Here is an 18,328-nt window from a genome sequence, read left to right as displayed (position 1 = left end):
TCTTCACAAGATAATTGTGAATCCTTTCATACCATGCTCTTAGGGATTGCTTTAAAACATATAAATCTTTGTGTAGTCTACATATCCCATTATTATTTTTAGCATCAATAAATCCTTTTGGTTGTTCTATATAAACCTCTTCGTCTAATATATCATTTAGAAATGTTGACTTCACATCCATTTGATAAACTTTGAAACCTTTGTATGTAGAGTAGGCAAGGAGAGTTATTACTCCTTCCAATCTTGCAATAGGGGAAAATATTTCTCCATGGACAATTCCTTCTTCTTATGCATTCCCTTTGTAAACTAATCTAGCCTTATTTCTTGTGACTTCACCATTTTTCATCTAACTTGTTTTTGTACACCCATTTGGGTCCAATCACATTCTTGTCCTCAGGTTTAGGAACTAGAGTCTATATCTTGTTCTTCTCAATCTAAAATACTTCTTTATCTTGTAATTCAACATCTCTTTTACATACACTTATGTTATAATCAAAATTTCCCTCAACTTTTGTCAACAACTTGGCTCTTCATTGTAACTCAGTTCCTAAATGCAACTCAACATTCATTGTATGTTACTTGGCAGTCACTGAAACTTGTAGTTGATTTACAACTTGGTTTAGAACATCTTCATTAGTAGGGATGCCTTCAAAAAAACATACAAATTTATACTCTTTAGGTTCCTTCATAGGTTCAACTTCATGTACCTTTGTATATTCACCAAACTTCCATTTGCACTTTCCATAACTTTGTCAGTGTTAGTATTTAAACACTTATAAGCCTTACTTCTTGTAGAATACCCAAGGAACATACCTTCTTCACTTTTAGCATATATTTTTTCATTCTTGAAATCCTTAAGAATGTAGCACTTGCTTCCAAATACCTTAAAATATTTTACATTGGGTATAATTCAAAAGGCATTGAATGAGTACCTTTCTTGACTTGTACATGGTTCAAGGTATAGACAGTTGTACTTACTATTGACATTAAGGTCAATTTCTCTATCAATGACACAAAATTTAGTCAAATGCCTACATTTCTACCAAGATCTACATTTTCTACCAATATTATCATTCATTCAACTATGTTAACCAAGTGTCTCAGTTGCTACTAAACTAAAGAGATAGTTTGCAGTTCATGCCAAGCTACCCAACATATATTGAGCATTAGTGATTGTTTGTAGTATAGCCTGAGTGTAGCAGTGTCTAGCAAGATATCTAGTAGATGTGATGAAGACTCCAGTGTTAACCAAGCTCTATATTATCTACTAATCTCATAGGATTAACAAAGTCAATCTAGTGTTGACCGAGTCATGCAGTGTCAACCAAGTAATTCAGCAAGGATTGAGTTTCTCAGTGTTTACTGAGTCACACAATGCTTAATAAGTCCATGCTACTTGAAGAGTGATTAGTATGGACTGAGCTTAAACTTCAATTGAGTGCCTGAGTTTTTTGAGGGTTGATAGTGTTCAACATGTATCAAAAATTCTCCAAATTTGTCTTCAAAGACTAAGTTATAATAATTCGACTAACTTTGTGAATTATGATGAATTTGGTATTGTAGTCCACTCCAAGAGGTAATGAATTGGATTTGTATACACGTAATTTCTTGTATCATATCCAAATATGTATGTGAAGAGTATTATGATGTGCATAAGTGTGAATTGAAGAAGGCTACAACAATTATAAGGCACAACAAAGATTTATCTATCATAGTTAGGGAATCATTGCAATACAAGGAATCTCATTCAAAAAATTACAATTGCAAATCAAGAGATTAGTCATTGACTCATCCTAATAGGTGCATCAGTCAAATCCTTTAATAGGGTGGACTTCACATTATTTTAATAAATCTCTTAAGCGATTTCATACTTCATTGTATGTTTGTAAATCCTTTAAAAAGGTGGACCTCACAATCCTTATTACTCCTAATAGGGAAAATCACCAAAAGTGGTCAATTGTAAGCATTAATAGATTAACTTTATACTGTAGTACTAAAGCTTGTGGGTATCATCTCCACCCCAATTTGACTTTTAAGGTTTTTGGATCACCATGTCTTGTGTAAAAGTGTTATGAATGTTTTATTTATTTCATTCTTTCATGCATGCCATTAGATCAAAATACTATATGAAGGATTAATTGGTGAACTATGATAAATTTTTATTGGTTCTTGATTCACCCCTCCCCTCTTAATAACCTATCCTACCTTATATTTCAAACAATTAGTATCAGAGCTACTGGTTCTCACAGAAGAAGTTTGATAGCTTGAGATAAGATTAGAGGCCATGGAGGTATACAAGATAAATAAGGCTATTGAGAATAAAAAATTGGGTCTAGAATTGGCCATTGGACAACTCAAGAAAGAAAAGGAGCAACTCTCATAATCATTGAAAACAAGGAAAGATCTTGTAGTATAAATGCATGACAATCTCTACAATAATAGTACAATTGAAGACTTATGTAATAAAAGAAGTTTAAATTAAGTTGATGCAACAATCAAAGACCTATTGGAGAAAAATTCCAATCTTCAAGAACAAATTAGAAAGTTAAAAAGAGAACAATAAATCCAATCAGTCAGATTATGTGAAGTCATCGAAGAAAAAGACAAAGCCAAAGAAGTCATAGAAGAGAAGGATGATTAAATTCAACAACTATCCCTTCAAAAAGTAGACTTTATTGATCAAATAAGTGATGCAAATCAAGAGTGTATCAATCTAAGGACCAAGAATTAAAGACTACAGAATAATATCACAATTTAAAAGAAAAACCAATGAAAGATTGATGAAATCTTAGGAAAGAATGAATCAATTAAATGAGAAAAGTTAGTATAGACATAAAGGAAAATTTAGATTAGGATATATAGAAGAAGGTGAATCATCTTAGCAAGGACTTTGAAAGAAAGAAGCCCTACTTGAATCCTTGTGTTAAGATATGTCATACATCAAACAAATGCTAGAGAAATGGTAAATAAAAGTTTAATAGAAAGTGTCGCATTTGCAAAAAGCATGGTCATAGAGAAAGTGAATGCATAGACAAACCTAAGTTTGAAGGAAAGTGTTACAATTGCAAGAAACAAGGACACAAATCTTCATAGTAAAAAACCAAGAAGTGGAACCCAACAGAACAAATTGTGAAAGCAATATTTGGATGAGATTACAACACATGGTGTAGATATCACTACTATGGTGAATTTGGATACATTGGAGAAAACTATGTGAAATATCACATGAGAAAAAGTGATACTACAAAGAGATTTTTTATTTTTACAGAATGTGGTCATCTTGCCAACAACTTTGTGAACATAGGAAAAATTGAGGATTCAAAGAAAGCCAAAGCTAGCAATATTAGAAAATAAATGAGGTAGCAATGGGTACCAAAATCTCCAAAGAATATAAGCCAAAATCATGAAGTGAATGAAACCCAAGTCAATGAGTTGGGTGACATAATCATTTCAACCTAGTTCCATATAGAGCTCACTAGAACTATGATTCAGAAGAAGTCATCTAACATCAATTCTAGCTAGCAAAAAGAAAGATCCCTATTAGCATTAAAGATAGTGATGTAGTGAAAGGTAGGAGAATCCCCAAAGGAGATATCCAAAACACCTAGAAAATAACTACACAATAATAAAACAACAATAATGTAAGATCTGATTCCAAATCACAATTCTTTACTCATAGATGTAATTGATTACATGCAATATGCTTGACTATAAGGCCTTCTTAGTTATGGCCAAATACAATAGCAATTATAAAAATAGTTCTACAAGATCCAACTAGATACACTTACAAACTCAATTCTAGCTAGTCTAGATCCACAATTGGATAAGAACACCAAGAAGAATCTACACTTGTACCCTCAAGTCCACCAAGCAATCTTCTAGTTCCTAAGCTGGAGCCCTAGCTCTTCAAAATTTGCATCTATACTTCATCCCCTTCTCCAAGATGGAATGAATAACTACTACCTAAAGATTCCAATAAACCCCTTACTTATATCCAACTAAGCCATAAGTCAGCCCAATTCTTTACAAACTAAATTAAATCCTTTACATTAAATATAAGTCAAACCACAAGTTAGGTATGACACTAAATTAAACACCGAAACATAAATTAAATAACAAAACTTGGCTCATAGACAACTCAGCATGAATAGAAACAAAACCAATATTGGCACTTAGCACATACAAGAACACTTGACATACACTAAGAAAACTCAACACCAATAGGTGCTACAGTAACTTGGCATCCACTAGATGCTACAGTAACTTGACATCCACTAGGAGCTATAGTAACTTGGCATCCAATAGATGCTATAGTAGCTTGGCATTCACTAAATGTTATAGTAACTTAGTGTTCATTATAGCTATAGTAACTCAACATTCACTAGAGCTATAGTAACTCGACATGCACTAAAGCTACAGTAACTCAAAATACACTAACCAGCTCGATAGCAACAAAAAAATTGGAAATGATTAGCATTCAAATCCAACATACGAGATTGTAAAAAAGCCTTGGATGCTCATGCATTAGACACCCTAGGTTCCAAAAGATGTTCTAGTAACTAGAAGAACATCTTTTGGGATTTAGCACATAAATCCCAAACTAGTTCTTTACATACATATCCTCTGAATCTTCAATTTGTACACTCTTTCCTTTCTTCTTCATATGCTTCTTCACATCCATCTTAATTGTGCTATAGGCATATTTTCCACTCTGATCTCCAATCTTCTCATAATCTTCCAACTGAACTCAATTACCAATACTCAAATTCCTCCTACCGAGCTCTTCATTCTGTAAAGGAATCAGAGAAAACTTCCTGCCACCTTTCTTAATAGTAAACACATTCTTGACAGAATAATGCACAACCCTGCAATCATACTACCAAGGTCTACTAAGAAACACGTGACAATTGTTCATGTCCACAATATCACACAATACTTGATCCTTATATTGCCCAATCTGGAAATCAACAAGGAATTGTTCCCTCACTTCCAAGGCATGTTCAACTTTTAGCTTGCCAATCCTATAAGGGTAAGGATGTCTCACTCTCTTCAAACCAAGTTTCTAAACCATCTCCTTAGCAATAAGGTTATCATACTACCAACATCCATAATCACCATGTAGACTTTACCATTAGACTTAAAACAAGTCCTGAACAAACTAGTCCTCTTACAAGATTCCAATGCCCTCTCACCAACTAGTACTTGTCAATCCAAAAAAACTTTCTCCTTGCTTAGGCTAACTATACTGGACTACAACCTCATTCATAATAGTAGTTGTCCTACTAATCAAAAATTCAAAAGATCTATTCCCTTCTTTACCACATCTTAAACAATTACCTCAAAACCCACCTCCACCTATCTTGCTTCTTTTATCAATAGGTTTTGGTTCACTTTCAGCACTCAGTTTAGCTTGTGCCAAGTTATCTTGCTTCTCTTTCCCTCTAGCATTACCTCAACTTTTCCTTTTAAACTTATCCTCTACCTTCAGGGTATACTAATTAGCATCCCTAGTTGAAGAAATATTTATTATACCAACCTAATCCTAAAGATTGAATCTCAAACCTTTAATGTATTGAGCTACTTTTTCCTTTGACAATTCTATATGACCAGACTAAATAGCCAACTTGTAGAACTCCTCAGTATAATCTTTCATAGTCATATCCTTCTATTTTAGATTCTATAATCTTTTAAACAATTCAAGTTCATAATTAGTAGGAATGAACTTAGCCTTCAACTTAGTCACCATCAACCTCCATCTAGATATCTTTATTTCACCTTCCCCTTCTCAATCTCTTTGTGATTCTTTCCACCAAAGTACAGCATGTCCTTTCAACTTAGTTTGTGCCAAGCTCACTTTGAGTGGATCTTTAATATCCTCAAGCTCAAAGTAGTCTTCTAATTCACCAATCCAATCAATCAGGTCTTCAAGAGTCAAAGTACCTAAGAAATTTGAAACCTCCATCTTATGCTTTAGCTTCAACTAAGATTTAGGTCTAGAAAATTGACCAACCCTAGTTCTAATATGTCTTTCCACATGATTACTTCTATCTTTGCCACTAGATCCAATAGCTTCAATTTCTTCAAAAACTTCTACATAACTACCTTTAGCACTGACATGCCTAGGTACACCACTTAAAGCACATACAATTTCAGCAATCATGTCACTCTTCATCAATGCAATCTCAAATCTAAACTCTACTCTTATATTCTTTGAGATCTTTTCTTCTAACTGATTTGAGAAATTTTTGTTGAAAATTTTCCTATTTTGAAAACCCTACCAAGAAATGGCATCTTTGAGAAGAAAAGTGAAGAAAGGATAAAAAATGTTGGTTCATGGAAAGGATTGTAAGGCTCCCACATTCAAGATATGTTTAGTAATTGTAGAGACATTGGACCCTAGTGGAGTGCAATCACAAATTCTGCCCCAAGGTACTTCATGTCCACAATATCCATTCATTCTATTCAAGAACTTGCGACCATGTAAATGAATGAATAATTTAATGAGTTATGTGTGGATAAATTTCTCAAACCTAAGCATAATCATTTAGAAATAAAGGGCTAAATACATATTATTCATATGTCAAAGGAATTTGAAGTCAAATGGATCATATTTATTCTAAGAAAAATTCAGAATGTATACTTATGGCTAGATCACCATATCCTAATAACAAAGAAGATGATACATAAAATCACTAGATTTCCAATTTTGAACAAAGCTAAGACCAACTCTTTAGGTTGACTTGCCAAGTCACCTCTCCCTAGGTCGACTCACTAAGTCACCCTGCCAACTTGCCTCAATGAGTTAACTATTTATCTCTACTCACCAAGTCGGCTCACCAATATTAAATATTTCTTAGTGAGTGGGATAAACTGACAAATAATATTCTTGCTTAGTAGGATGAAAGAGGCATGGGGCCTAGTGGCATAACAAACATGGAGTTGAAGTTTGGAATCTATGTGATTTCTCACTAGATATACAACTCTAGCAAGTTGAAGAGTGTGCCATGTGAGTTTGTTGATCTACCATACAAGGTGGTGAAAAATAACTTGTCTTTTGACCATGCTAAGTTGTTATTGATACAACTCAAAAATAATATGGAAAGCATCATATTGTCAAAGGACAACCTGTGTAAGTTCAATTCTCTTTTGACATGTCTATTTTTCTTTGTTCAAAAGTTTCTCCATTCAAAAGGATCTATTGTATGGAGAAAATATGTTTCAATTTTATATCAAATCAATGAGTACATAGCAAAAATGGGTGAGAATTTCAGTAGCATCATGGATAATTACTTTGAGTCATTCATGGAAAAGATGTAGAGTAGATTTAGGATACCCAGGTTTCTTGTAGAAGATTATGAGAAAGATATATGTTTCATGGTTGATTGTGAAAAAGTATATGTTCAAATATCCAAACCTAGAGTGGCATGGGTTAAGCCTCTAGACTATGAGGTTAACATTGATGAAACTAAGGATGTCATTGAAGGTCTACTAAATGAGTATGTGGATCCTAAAGCCACCTATTTTGAAACCTATGATGAAGCCAAGGCAAGAATTGAGCTTGAGATTAGGCTACCTCAAGTAGTAATAAGAGGAAGAAAGAGGATAGAAAAGATAATCAAGAATGAAAAATCATCAACTTCTCCTCTTGTGATTACCAAGGGAAAAAGAGATGATGTAGAAGATGAAGAGGATGAAGCATAAGAAACATAATCTAAGGAAGAACCTCCCAAGAAGAAGGAGAAGGTTATTATAACTAGACCTTCTAAGTCCTCCCTTGTAATATTTAGAAGAAGATCAACAAAATCCAAGAAGAAGTTGAATTTAGGTGAAGATGAAGCTGAATCGGTTATCTTTAAAAGGTATGCATCTACACTTACAAAAAAATTGAAAAAAATGGAAGAAGGATCTAGCATGGCATGTTTTAAGTCTCTTAAGTATGAGACTAGGAATGAAGAAGAGAAAAAGTAGATAGAAGATACTCTTTTGACAAAATTGGGAAAATGGAAATACTCTCATTATGAGCTTTCACAACAAATTTCAGATGAACTTTTGAATGCAGTTAAACATAGATTGTAAAATGCAATGAAGACTATGAGCTACATATGTGAACAAACCTTGAGATATCTTATGTTGAGTCTCAATGCGAAAGAGGTGAAGGAATTCTTGAAGCAGAATGCAAAGAAACTCACTCTCAAATTCTATACATGTATGATATTGGTTAAGGATATTGAGTCTATAGTACAATTTACTTCTTCCACATGGAAGAATATCTATGGGTTGCACAAACCCAGTGAGTTTGTGGTGCATGTTGATGACAAGGATGTTGAAGATGAGGATGCAAAAGAAGAAGTAGAAATAAAGGATGATGAAATAGATGATGTTGTCCTTGATGATGAGGAGGAATCACAGGAAGCCACTTAGGAAAGTCTTCTAGAAATACAAAGCATTGAGGAAACTGATGCAAAAAAGATTGCAACATTGGTCATGACTTCAATTCCTCACTCTTTGAGAAAAGCCTTAGTGTAATTGAGCTCAAAGAAGGCTCCTCCTAAGTTGGTTGTGGTTACCACTACTACACAAAACACCCAACCAATCTTTGGATCTATACTACCGAGTATATCATTGATTGAAGTGCCCAGTACTTCATCTACTAAGCAGCAAGTTCCTCCATCATTAGGCTTGACCAAAATAAAACAAGGTATTCCTTTTGTTAAGGTATTCCATCTATTTCTACAGTTGTTTCTACTATGATTGTATCCATAGCAAGGGCATTGAAAGTTGAGAATCAATCTCAATCAAGCACTAAAGTTCTAAATAAGGGTAAAGAAATTTTTTCTACCATTCTAAAGGTTGAGGGTAAAGAATAAGATAATGTAATGGACCTAGATCAGGAAATTGTTATTCCAAATTGGGATATATCTATCCTCACTCCTAATCAAATGGATACCTTAGGTAAACTATTGAAGAAAAAAGGTTAGGGAAGAGAAGAAGAAGAAGAAGAAGAAGAAAAATCAAGTCCTTGATGACATAAAGAGAATTTTTTGATGCTTTGAGTATGGAGATTGATAGAAAACACATTATTGTGGATCAATTAGTTGAAATTGTCCATAAATATAATGAAGATTTGAATATACAAGAAAAAATGTTGCAAAGACCTGAAAGAAAGTTTGAAAACAAAGTGTTGGAGCAAGTTGCACTGAAGATTTCAGTAGATCAAGTAGAATTATCTAAAATTCTTGCTTCTCTAGAAACATCTGTTAGTAATTTTGTTTCATGATTTGCTAACTAAGTGACACATCCATCTTTACAAACGAAATCATGATAAATTGTCCAAGATAGATGATTATATAAAGGTGAGTGCACATCAACTGTCACTTGATCTGATGTATAGTTGTAGAAATTTCAAAAGGATCACATATTTGACAAATCTATAGGAGGAAATATGGAGGGAAGAAGCTAGAATTAGGGCCACACTTGAAAAAATATAGGGCATGATTCTTCCAAACATGGATGGATTGCAAAAACATATTTCACATGCAAAAAGTCTCATCCATGATAATAACTTATCCATAGTTGACCACATGATGGAATTATTAGCAGAAGTTTAGATAGACTTGCATGGAAGTAAGGTATTACAGAATAATTGGGACAAGAATATTGTACTAATTTTGAAGGTACATTCTGATTTCTTGTCACATTTTGGTATAAATTTGTAGATATTATACACCTTTGGCATTTATGTCAAAATGGAGGAGAAGTAAATATATTAAGATTATCTATCTAAGAGGGAGAATACTAAACTCTAGATATATATATATAGTATTATGCAGATACATGTACAAATAAGTAGAAAATATCTTTACAAATGTAATTTTGAAAAATTAGAAAAAACAAAGTATGTTACCAAGCTATAATAGCTGGAAGTCAAAACTGAGTTAAAGAAATAGTATGGTGATAAAGAAAGTTTTCACTTAAAATTTGGAGTACTCAGATTTTTGATATGATGTGCTTTTGTCACTAATGCAAAAGGGGGAGATTGTTGACATTAAGGTCAATTTATCTATCAGTGACTCAACACTTAGTCAAATGGTAACATTGCTACCAAGCTCTACAATTTATAGCAAGCTTATCATTCATCCAATAGTGTTAACCAAATCTATCAATTACTACTAAGATAAATAGTCAGTTTGTAGTTCATGCCAAGCTACAAAACATCTATTGAGCATCAATGATAGTTTGTAGTATAGCCCAAGTATAGTAGTGTCTCCAAAGCTATCCAATGGATGTGATTAAGACTCCAATATTAACCAAGCTCTATAGTGTTAAACAAGCTATACAGTATCTACTGAGCTTGTAAGGTTAATGAATTAAATCTCGTATTGACTGAGTCATGCAATTTCAACAAAGTGATTCAATAGCTATTGAGTTTCTCAGTGTTCATCGAGTCACATAGTGCTGACTAAGTTTGAGCTACTTGAAGAGTGATCAATATGAACTAAGCTTCAACTTCAATTGAATGTTATAGTTTTCCAAGCATTGATGGTGCTTTTTGTGTATTAGAACATCACCAAGTTTGTTTTTAGAACCTAAATTAAAATAGTTGAGATGACTTTGTGAATTATGATGAATATGGTATTGTTTTCAACTTAGAAAGGTAATGAATTGGATTAGTATATGTGTAATATATTTTATCGTATCCAAATATGCATATGAAGAGTATTATGATGTGCAGAAGTATGAATTAAAGAAGGCTATAAGTAGTATAAGGGAAAATAGAGATTTATCTATCATAGTTGATCGATCATTTTAATACAAGGAATCTCATTTAGCAAATCAAAATTATAGGTCAAGAGATGAGTCACTAGTTCATCGTAACAAGTGCATCAGTGAAATCCTTTAACAAGATAGACTTAACAATCTTTTGATAAATCTATTAATAGAGTACATACTTCATTGTATGTTTTTAAATCCTTTAACAAGGTGGACCTCATAGTCCTTATTTCTCCTAAAAGGGAAAACAACCAAAACTGGTCAATTGTAAGCCTTAATAGATTAACTTTGTATTGCAGTACTAAATATTGTGGGTATCATCCCCACCCCAGTTTTGCTTTCTATTTGGCAAGTTTTTGAGTCACAATATCATGTGTAAAAGTGTTATGAATGTTTTGTGCTATCATTTCTTCATGCATGCAATTAGATTAGAATAATATATAAAGGATTAATTAGTGAAGTAAGATAAAGTTTTATTAGTTCCTGATTCACCCCTCCTCTATCAGTAACCTAACCTACCTTATATTTCCAACACTTATAACCTCTCTCCAATATTTCAAAGCAACACTCTTCTCCATCATGAGTTTCCTAGCACTATCCATTATACATCTATTCCTCCTTTGATGTAGGAGCATCCAGTGGTATAAGGGCAATCCTGTATCAACCAAAAATATGCTTAGTGTTAGTTTCTATTTAAAGTGTTTTCATTTATGGATACCCATTTAGATCAAATAAAGATTTCAACTCTCATATTTCCACTATTTCTTTTCAAGGTTAGAGTTTTAGAGCAGCTTGGGATATGTGCCAATGTAGAAAATAGGTTATTTTGTAATTGAGCCATAATTATGATGAGTTAGAGGGTGTAAGTTTGAGGGATTATTATACTTTTAATTTCAAGCAATCCATAAAAAGAATTAGGTCAAAAGGATTTACAGTTTGAAAGTTATTATAGTTTTAAGTTGCCTAGAGACCTCCTAAGAGTGCTTCAAAGTCAAATTTGAGGCACTAAATGACCTCATATGGGTCCAAAAATGGACGATGAGAAAATCTAGTCCATAGGGCTATAGAGAATTTGGAGAGATTTCCAAAAATGTAAACAATTCATCAATCAGAGTTCTAGATCAAAAGTTATGCCTCTCAAAAGTTGGACTACCATTTATGGATTCTTTCGATTTTACACCAACTTCTAATGTGTTTTCTAGAACCTTTTTATTTTGGAGGTGGATTCAAAATTTCATATTCTAAAATATATTCCTAACCCTAAACCTAATTTGGTTTACTTAAGGTCATTTCTGGCATTGTAAAGGTAGTTTTTGGTGGAGTTTGGGAGAAGGTTTTGTGAGAAGGTTTTTCTCTAGAATTAGATAACATTGTAAGCCCATAGGGCATGTCATGGAGTTTATTTTTGTTGTACTAAATGTACTAGTATATCATTTTTTATAATAATATTCCCCTTTCCTATTGTGTTCATTTTTTTCTTAGATTGTGTCCCCATCAAGTGGTATTAGAGAAGGTTTTCCTAAGTGTGTAGACAGAGTGCCAACTATGAGGCAGTTTTAACTAGGACTATGTGGTTATGAATTTTGATACAAGAAGATTCCTCCATGAAGGGAGCATGGTGGAAGGGTTAGAGTTGTTACTTCTGAGGTTAGAGCCCTCCAGAGACAAGTCTAGGCATTACAGGAGGAGATCCATAGAGGGATGAATGTTGTTGTTGTTGGAGTTGAGGAAAGCCAACTCCGAAGACGCCAAGATCACCTGCATGCGAAACCTGCCAAAGAGAAGCCATAGAAGGGGAGGAGCATGGAGCACGGGCAAACCCTAAATGGACATGAGAGCCAAAAATGCAAACACAATAAGAAATGTATTTACAATAAGAAAATGGCTTTCACAATGTTAAAATACAATGAGGAGAGCTCGAATATAAAGAGCTCATGGAAGCTTGTAGAACAAGCTAGAAGATAAGTGTGACAACTAGAAGGGAACAAACTCCCGTGTTGTCACAACATGCATTAAATACGAAATATTAAATAAATGCATGACCTAAGTAAACTTAAGCAATAGAATAAATAATTAAATATTAATTATTTACTCTAACACCCCCCCTTAAGTGCAACTTAGGGAAATGCCTTAAGCTCACAAAGCTAAGATGAAATGCATAATGGGTCTCGGCAACGAGGCCATTTTAGGTACCCAAGTACAATGCAAGAAGAATGCAACCTCTGTAAGCGAGGAAAGAGAGAAAACCACATGGGAAAAACCCTCCCCCAAAAAGAGGTAAGAACCCAGTGAAGAGCTGAAGAAGTCTCCAACTAGGGAAATTGTCCCCTAAAACAGGAACAATGAGTGATCATGAAGAAGCAGCATCACTGAAGCATGAAGAGCCGCAAATCTGTCAAACTACTGATCTGAAGAAACCTCCATGGAAGAAGAAGGCACGAGCCGAGCATGTCTATATGGTAGATGATCCATCTCACCGAAATGCATAGGTAGCCAGCCACTGCAATCGCCTTGTATGTAGGATCAACCACTGAATACATAGTTCACACTATCGAACCATCAAACCACAGATGCATTAGAACATAGCATAATCCCCCCTTAATGCAGACGGGGTGTGATGACAGGCAACTGAGAAGGTGAGCCAAAATCTTTTGCAAACGAACCAAGAACGAGGAGAGAGGAAAAGAAGTACAGACACCGATAAAGACATGGTCTAACTGACTCTGCATGGGCTAATGTCATGGAAGGGACACTCACTTGACAAAGGGAGAATGCCTAAAATAGCAAACAAATAATCCCCCCCATGGTGCTTTATGAAATAGTGCAAGTAAACCTGACTCAAAACAACGTTCATGACTCCCAGAATACAAAAGTGACAGTTTATCTCAGTGCGAAATAGAAAAGTGCTTCAAAAGGATAGCTACAATGATCAAAACTGAAAAAGAGCTGAACCAAAAGAAAGTACAGCCGAAAAGAAAGCAAACCATGCCAGGAAAATGATCCTCGGGCCTAAAACACTCAAAATATCCACCATAGAGCAAAAATGCCAAAACTATGATAGAAAGAGAAGAAGCCAAAAGTGAGGAAAAAAGATGACAGTTCTGAAAAGTGCACAGAACCAGCTTTCCAGAAATATAAAGTTTTCCAAAAACAGACATGGGATGCAAAAGATATGCATGCCGGAGTCAAAAATAGGACTTTGGACTTTAACAGAAAAACCGAGCAATAAAAATGCATCAAAACCTAAAAAATCCTACACCAAAATCTCTGTCTCGGAACCAGCTTTCTGGCGCTTCTTTCGGATCGGAAAAATACCTCCGTATGCAAGAGTTATGGCCAAAAAACCACAAGTAGGTCCAAAAGAGAACTTGAAGGAGAGTGCAAGCAAGGATGATGACATAGGATGATGTCAGCAGATCCTGAGATTTAAATTGACAGCTCGTCAGCCATCGCAGCAAAAAAAGAGTGCCACATGGCAGTGCTGACGTGGCAGGGGTGACGTGGCGGGTCCACGTGGCAAGGTGCCACGTGGTGCCCATGCCACGTGTCACCCCCGCAGGTGCTGAGTCAGCAAACCCTGCAGATGTGGCGCAGAGCGGGCAGAGGCGGCAGAACCGGCAGAGGTGGCCGTAGGGGCAGCGAAGCCAGGAGGAGCCGCCGGCGGAGGGCAGCGGACGGGCGGCGGGCTGGAGAGGCGCCACCGGTGGAGGGCGGCGGCCAAGAGGCGGCCGGGCAGCGGCGGAGCGTGAGTGGCGCTGCCTGCTGCGGCCGCTGCGGGCGGCGCGCAGGTGGCGCGGTGGCGGCCCCGCGGTGGCGGCCGAAATATATATTTTTTAAAAAATTTTACGCCCTGCGTCCGTACGATCCGTACGACAGCGACCCTGGAAGCCTCAAAAAATTGCCAAAATTGCCCTGTCTCCAAAAACGAAAAGCTTTATATGAATCTTGACTGCAAATGGCCTTCTGGATCCAATGGTGATGTCCGTTTGGGCTGAAAGTGCTCTGAAAATATGCTGACCCCCTGATTTGAAGAAAAAATGCACAAACAAACTAGGGTTTGTGACTTCAAATCACGGCTTCAAAATTTCTTCAATGAAGCAGCAACAGGAAGGCTCTGATACCATGTTGGAGTTGAGGAAAGCCAACTCCGAAGACGCCAAGATCACCTGCATGCGAAACCTGTCAAAGAGAAGCCATAGAAGGGGAGGAGCATGGAGCACGGGCAAACCCTAAACGGACATGAGAGCCAAAAATGCAAACACAATAAGAAATGTATTTACAATAAGAAAATGGCTTTCACAATGTTAAAATACAATGAGGAGAGCTCGAATATAAAGAGCTCATGGAAGCTTGTAGAACAAGCTGGAAGATAAGTGTGACAACTAGAAGGGAAAAAACTCCCGTGTTGTCACAACATGCATTAAATATGAAATATTAAATAAATGCATGACCTAAGTAAACTTAAGCAATAGAATAAATAATTAAATATTAATTATTTACTCTAACAGTTGTAGGTGATGAAAGTGAGTAAGAAAATGAAGAAGAAGGAAATATTGGGTAGGAAGGGGAAGGAGATGGAGAATTCCTAAACTAGGTAGAGGAGAGGCTTTTTAGGGCCATTTCCAAGCTTGGAAAAAGACCTAAAATGGATGTCGACATGTTTTTGAGAAATCTAAACCCTAATGAGTTGATTGACTAAATCAATGAGATAGAGGAATATTTTGAGTATGAGGATATCAAGGAACCTAATAGGGTTAAGTTTGAAAAAGAAAAAATGAAAGGCCATTCCAAAATCTAGTGGCAAGAGATTCAGTTGGAAAAAAATAGAAGAGGAAAGGAGAAAATCACAAGATGGGATGCATGGTGGATGAACTAAAGAAGTAGATCATTCATGTTGATTACTAGCTTGATTTGTTCAAGAAGACGAAAGAGTTAGAGTAAGCGAGAAAATATTTCTAGTAATACACAGAGGAATTTTATCAAGTCCTTATTAGGGCAGGGCATGCAGAAGAAAACAAGGAGATGGTAGCCCATTACCTTAGTGGGTTAAGACCTAGCATTTAGGAGGAGTTAAGTCTAGTTAGAATGACTAGCATTGAAGAAGCATACCAATTTTCCTTGTGAGTTGAGGAGAAGCTAAACAAAAATTTTGATGCAAGGTAAAGAGGGAAAAGTCAAGGAGGAAGGGGTGGTGGAAGGTCATTTGAAGGCCAAAATGAGAACCGAAAGAAAAATGAAGATGTAAGTACTAGCCAAAATCAAAGGAATGAGGGTTTCAACCACTCTCATGATCAAAACTTTGGGGATTAGAGAGGAAGAGGTAGAGGATGTGGAAAAGGTTCAATAAGAGGAGACTTCTATGGTACATATTTTCATTTTAATGAAGAAGATCATGCCTTCGAATGCCCTCAACACCAAGGAAGGATAGATAGAAGAGTTGATGGTCAAGAAAGGGTTCCTCATGTGGATGATGATGCATAGTCATCACATTCAAAGGATGCAAAAAGGGGAGAGGTTTTAGTTAATGAAAGGGTCTTATTAAGTGGTGTGACTAAACTTGGACAAAGAAGGAGTTTGTTTCATACCAAGTAGAAGTGTGAGGGTAAATGTTGTGATGTGATTGTTGATGGTGGAAGCACTAACAACTTGGTGTTAAAGGAGATGGTCTCAAAGATAAAGATCAAGAGGGACAAACATCCTCAACCTAATCAAATTGCTTGGGTGCAAGATGATCATGAGGTCTTGGTTAGTGAGAAATGTTTGGTAAAGTTCAAGATTGGGAGTTAGCATGATGAGGATCTCTATGACATCATTCTAATGGATGTCTGCCATTTATTATTGGGAAGGTCATTGTAGTTCGACAGGCATGATATACATGATGGTCATGCAAAAACATACTCTCTAACAAAGTATGGAGTTTTCCAAAAATTGAAGCCCTTCATAAAGGAGGGTGAAAAGGTATGCAGTAGTGTTAGAGTATGTCTTGTTGATGGAAGAAAGTTTTTGGATGGCATGAAACATCAACATATATGTTATGTTTTAATTCCTAGAAAAGATAAGGAAGGTAGTAGTGAAGTTCCACCTAAAGTTTCAGGTCTATTAAGTGAGTATGGAGATGTCATCTCTAATAATGTTCAAGAAGGGTTGCTACCAATGAGGAAAATCATTCATCAAATAGATTTAATCCTTGGAGCTATTTTTCCTAACAAGGCTTCTCATAGTATGACTCTTAATAAGATTGAGGATCTAAATAGACAAGTTTAGGAGCTATTGAGGAAAGGTTTGATTCGAGATAACCTTACTTCATGTGTAGTACCTACAATACTAGCACAAAAGAATGATGGAGAGTGGAGAATGTGTTCAAACTCTTAGGCCATAAATAGAATAACCATCAAGTATCAATTTCCTTTTCCAAGAATGGATGATCTTATGGACTATTTGAGTGGAGCTCACTACTTCATAAAGATAGATCTCAAGAGGGGTTGTCACCAGATATGGATATGAGAGAGATATGAGTAGAAGACTATAGTCAAGATCAAGGATGGTCTATATGAGTGGTTAGTCATGCCCTTTGGACTAACCAATGTGCCAAGCACCTTCATGTAGCTTATGAATGAGGTACTAAACAAATTTTTAGGAAAATTTGTTAGTGTCTATCCAGATGATATTTTGATTTTTATTAAGTCTTTGGATGAACATTTATTGCAAATTTTTAGTGTCCTTGAAAGGTTGAGGGAAGAGAAATTTTTGATTAGTTTGAAGAAGTCAAGCTTTGTCAAAAGGGGGTTAGTCTATTTTAGGTTTTTTGTATTAGTTGAAGGTCTCAAAATGGACCCAGAGAAGGAGAAGGTCATCTTGGAATGGCCTACTCCAAGGTCTGCAACTGATGTGAGGCCATTTCATGGTCTATCTAGTTTTTATAGGAAGTTCATTAGGAATTTTAGTACTATATGTACACCCCTAATTGAAACAATGAGGGGGGATAAAAAAGAGTTCAAGTGGAGTATAGGAGCTACAAGAGTTTTTGAATTGTTGAAGAAGAAGGTGATAGAGCAACCTATATTATTCAACAAAGTATTCTAGGTGGATTGCAAAGCTCGTGGATGTGTAATTGGGGTTGTGTTGAGCCAAGAAGGTAAACCTATTGCCCATTTTAGTGAAAAATTGAATGATGCAAAGAAGAAGTATTTTGTTTATGATCAGGAGTTCTATGTAATAGTTTAGGCCTTAAAGAAATGGAGTCATTATTTGTTGCTAGTTGAATTTTTTTTGTATATTGATCATCAAGCATTGCAGTACCTAAATAGCCAAGGTAAATTTAATCAGAGACATTTTAAATGGGTAGAGTTCATGCAAAGCTATACATTTGCATTAAAAAATAGAAGTGGAAGGTCTAATAGGGTTGCAAATGCATTAAGAAGGACATAGTTTTTCTTGATAGTAATGCAAGTTGAAATGGTTCGGTTTGATGAACTCACAAATCTATATCCTGAGGATCTTGACTTTGCAGAGGCTTGGAAGGCTTGTAGAGAACCTGTTACTCTAGATAGGTCCATGT

At 35.6% G+C, this 18,328-nt stretch overlaps 1 protein-coding gene across 1 annotated transcript in view; it reads left to right on the top strand.

Moving 5' to 3' along the window:
- Positions 1-14,519, top strand: part of LOC149546789 (SKP1-like protein 7) — a 185,327-nt gene extending 170,808 nt beyond the window's left edge. The window contains exon 3 of the mRNA XM_089794055.1: positions 14,354-14,519. Within this exon, the coding sequence (XP_089650181.1) occupies positions 14,354-14,519 (166 nt within the window). The remainder of the gene's footprint in view (positions 1-14,353) is intronic.
- Positions 14,520-18,328: the final 3,809 nt, after the last annotated feature.

Source organism: Cupressus sempervirens, chromosome 7 (genome assembly GCF_028749045.1).
Source record: "Cupressus sempervirens isolate cs-2001-9-10 chromosome 7, ASM2874904v1, whole genome shotgun sequence".
NCBI classification, from domain to species: domain Eukaryota; kingdom Viridiplantae; phylum Streptophyta; class Pinopsida; order Cupressales; family Cupressaceae; genus Cupressus; species Cupressus sempervirens.
The sequence above is the reverse complement of the archived record's forward strand: the minus strand, read 5'-3'. Positions and strand labels throughout refer to the sequence as shown.